The sequence below is a fragment of the Drosophila ficusphila genome, unplaced genomic scaffold, assembly GCF_018152265.1.
Source record: "Drosophila ficusphila isolate 14025-0441.05 unplaced genomic scaffold, ASM1815226v1 contig_791, whole genome shotgun sequence".
Taxonomy (NCBI): domain Eukaryota; kingdom Metazoa; phylum Arthropoda; class Insecta; order Diptera; family Drosophilidae; genus Drosophila; species Drosophila ficusphila.
This window is the reverse complement of record NW_025064737.1, coordinates 2,964,077-2,967,965: the sequence shown is the minus strand read 5'-3', so window position 1 is coordinate 2,967,965 and position 3,889 is coordinate 2,964,077. Positions and strand designations below refer to the sequence as shown.

General features: G+C 52.7%; 2 protein-coding genes across 2 annotated transcripts; one reads left to right on the top strand and one right to left on the bottom strand.

The window, feature by feature from the left end:
- LOC108090200 (RAB6A-GEF complex partner protein 2) lies at positions 1–1,851 on the top strand. The gene is made up of 4 exons (XM_017188788.1): positions 1–212; positions 270–484; positions 617–888; positions 947–1,851. The coding sequence occupies exons 1-4, from the start codon at positions 67–69 to the stop codon at positions 1,625–1,627; spliced, it is 1,314 nt and encodes a 437-aa protein (XP_017044277.1). The 5' UTR covers positions 1–66; the 3' UTR covers positions 1,628–1,851.
- A 330-nt stretch (positions 1,852–2,181) lies between these two features.
- On the bottom strand, positions 2,182–3,889 carry LOC108090201 (saccharopine dehydrogenase-like oxidoreductase). The gene is made up of 2 exons (XM_017188789.2): positions 3,755–3,889; positions 2,182–3,635 (listed from the first exon to the last, which is right to left on the bottom strand). The coding sequence occupies exon 2, from the start codon at positions 3,590–3,592 to the stop codon at positions 2,300–2,302; it is 1,293 nt and encodes a 430-aa protein (XP_017044278.1). The 5' UTR covers positions 3,593–3,635; positions 3,755–3,889; the 3' UTR covers positions 2,182–2,299.

Genomic DNA, 3,889 nt, shown 5'->3' with positions numbered 1-3,889 from the left:
TGTATCGATACTATCGCTAGTGGTTGCCCAGCCCAATGCCGATGTACTGTTGAAAAACGTAAATAAATGATTGAAATCAAAGCTAAACTGGTGCGGGCAGACTCGGCAATTTATGCCACTGGCGAGAGGGTCGAGTGCCTGATCGAGTTCACCCACAAAGTTTTCCAGGACGAGCCAGCCAGGTCCCAAAGCAGAAATGCCAACGAAGCAAGGTGAGTTGGAGAGTTGTCTGTAGCTCGGATGATTGACCACAAATACTAATTGTTTAGTCAGGAAAACCTTGCCTGGGCTTCGGCGCAGTTGCATTGCTACCGGAAGACCAGCTACTCCACTTCCACTGGGGATAAAACCGCGGAACTAGCGGAGATGATTGGCAGAACGGCCCTGGATGCGGTGACGCAGGCACCAGGAGAGGTGATTGTGGCCACCAAGCCTAAGATCCTTTTCTGCGACCTGCGCCTACTGCCAGGGGAGACTAAGATGTGTGAGTACATCGCTATAGAAATTTCCTAATGCGAACAGTTCGATTAGATCAATAACAAAATTGGATAGCTTACCAAAGCTATTTGTTCACCTCTGTAAGATCAAAGTTAAGTTAAAAGTAATTCATTTTCAGATTTTTTCAACGAGTTTGTGCCCCGCGATGGTCCGCCAACCTACAGAGGTCACAACATCCGGTACTTTTACAAGATCACCATTGCAACGCAGCGGGTCAAGTCGAAGGTGCAAACCCTGGCCGTTCCCATCCGCGTACTGCCCATTCCCATTATTTCCCGGCCGGACGAGCTGCCCGTGACTGTAGAAACCAACGAGGAGCTGGCACCCACCAATCCCTTCCTGGAGAAGCGCGAGATCAGCGAACTGGAGATTTCGTGGCACCACTTAAAGGTTAGTGAGACTAAATGTAAATGCTTTTGTCTATACATTCAAACAATTTGTTTCGCAGAATGTCACCGCTCGCCGGGCGCCCAAGTTCTATCGCATTTCAAATAAGCGTGGATTCGTCGGTCGCTTTTGCCTGTTCAAGCCGGCTTATAAGCTTGGCGAAGACATTGTGGGAAGCCTGGACTTTGGCCAGTGTCAGGTGCGTTGCGTCCAGTTCTCGGTGAAGCTGCAGCAGCAGGAGCTCTCCATCCGGCCGCAGCCCGTTCAGAACCACCAGCTCCAGTCGCAGACCCCCACGGGAGACGACGTCTCCTCGATTAACTCATTCGACATGGCCAGCATAGCTAGCGGAGTGGTTGCCGACAACCTCCACAAGTCGGCCACCTCGGGAAGCTCGAGGGACAAGGAGGCTCCCGAACCGACTGGCAAACTGTCCACCATTTCCACCTCCCATCAGGTGTGCTATGCCACGCTCCAGACCCAAGTAGTAGTGCCCATTCCGCTGCATGTTACGCCCACATTCCGCACGGACCTCGTCGACGTCCGGTGGCGCCTGCACTTCGAGTTCGTGACCACCACTTTGATGGATTTTGGCATTCCGAATCCAGAGTTCGGCGAGCTGAAAGCCCCGGCTCAGATGCCTGTGGAGACGATGGTGTGGAACCTGCCGGTAACCATATACGCTGCAAATCCCCTCCAGATATATGCCCCCAACCAGACCTTTAACCTGCTAATCAAGTGATTGCAAGGCATTTTACTGCTGCAGTATGGAATCGGTCGATCGAAATTTAGGTAATCGTAAATGCACTACACTTCCTGGACGGAAACTACTGTCATTAAATAGCTAAGTTATCGTATACTATTAAATACAAATATTACTAAATATGCCTTTTAGTAACCTTGTTCGTCTGATGAACTAACCATTGTATCAGTTTGGTTAATTTATTTTAGCCAACATTTTGATCATCCCATTTTTCTTTTTCTCAAAACCTAATAGTCTGATGAACCAGAAAATTATTTAATTAATTGCCAGGTCCGATGCAATTATATGTACCTATTTCTTTACGACTGAGTGTGAATTGTTCGCTTGAAACAGAAAATCTACTCGCCATTGGTGATGCAGTTTAACTTTGTATTTGTTTGCATTATTGCGTCAGAAAGTTACTTATGGTTGTGTTGGAAAATTGAAAAGTTTTGCGATCGGAATTTCCATAACCTGTTTAATACCCACAAAGCAAGGCAAATAGTAATTGATCTTTGGTGTCAACAAACTGAGAGGTAAACATGGACAATGGATTTATCTGAAGTGTAAGTTAATTTAATAAGTGCTTATATAATTACAGTCCAAACTGTGTAATAAACGCCAAGCCTGATGGTTGAAAGAGAGCCTTTGTGTTGGGGTTCAGCAGGCACTTCACTTGTTGGCCAGAATCTCAAACTTCATGCCGTGATCGTGCTTCTCCAGCTCGCTGATGAGGCTGGTCTTCGAGAAGGCGGCGGCTGGAGCCAGAACTCCGCCGTTGTTGGGCATCTTCTCGGACTCGCGCAGAATGGTCAGAGCGGTGGAGAGCAGGGCCACGCAGGTGGCTCCGTATCCGGGGTTCATGCCCGAGACGCGCACCATCAGCGACTTGGTCGGGGGCTCCGTGTACTGGTCGGAGCCCTCGGCCAGGCGATCGCCCTTGGGCCAGCCAGTGGCCTTGAAGGTCATCCTGAAGTAGGTGCGCTCCATGGACTCCTCACTCGGGCCGGAACGCGAGGCCAGTCCCCCGGAGAACAGGCCGGGATACTTCAGGAGCAGCGTGCGGCCCAGCTGGAACTTCGAGAGCAGGCCGAAGATGCTGGCGAAAAGGATCACGGCGCCGGCCGCCAGCCACGAGGGGAATCCCACGTAGGCCTGCATCTGCACGGGCCTCTTCTTGTCCTGTTCGTAGAGGAAGCGCTGCGAGCGCATCACCACCGAGCGGTCGGAGCCGGGGAAGGGCAGGCACACCTTGTCCACCTCGGCGGCGCGGAAGACCAGGGGTCGTGGCCTGAGCACGGGGTAGAACTTGGGCAGCCTCTGGGGGAAGAGCTTCTGCCGGATGCCGCGCAGCTCGTCCGAGTGGGCCAGCCCGTAGACGGCGCTCTCCCACGTGCCGTAGTTCAGCCCAGCGCTGCCACCGCCCCCGCCGCCCTCCTTGAGGCCGCTCTCCAGGAAGGTCTCCACGGAGTTCACGACCCCGTCGAAGTTCTTCTCCACGAAGATGACGCCCATGTCGGCGGGGATGGAGTCGAAGCCGCAGGCGCTGACCACGTACACGCCCTTCTCCCTGGCCCGCTGGTCGTACTTCAGCTGCATGGTCTCCATGTACTGCGGCTCCCCGCTGACGTCCACGTGGTGGGTGCCCGACTCGATGCAGGCCTTCACCACTCCCTCGCCGTGGAAGCGGTAGGGTCCCGCCGTGTTCACCACGATCCTGCACCTCCTGGCCATCTGCAGCAGCGAGGCCTCGTCGTTGACGTCCGCTATGATGATGGGCACCTGCGAGAGGTCCTTCTTGGCCTTCGCGCCCATCTGCTTCAGCACCGCCTCCAGCTTTTCGCGGTTCCTGCCGGCGATTCCCCAGCGCAGGCCGCTCAGCACGGTCACCGCCTCGAAGACCGTGTACTTGCCTGTGAAGCCACTGGCCCCAAAGATAATCACATCCAGACGCTCCGCAGACATTTCGCCGGAGATCGTTTCCAAAGATTCGTAATCAGATTGCCGCCTGCGCCGATAAGTATTTTTGCGTGATTTCAGAAGGGTTTTAAAACAATCAGCATATGTACATATATAGATACATGTATATATGTCAGTACTATCTTTATATGGAAGAGATAATCTCACCTGAGCCGCCCGCTGTGGATTCCGTGTGGTGAGCTGTTAGTCGGCGTATTTATTCAATATATATATATTGGAAAATCAACCGGCCAAAGTCGAAGCTTAAATGCTAGTGTGCCCGTGTTTGGACCGGTTAAGGGG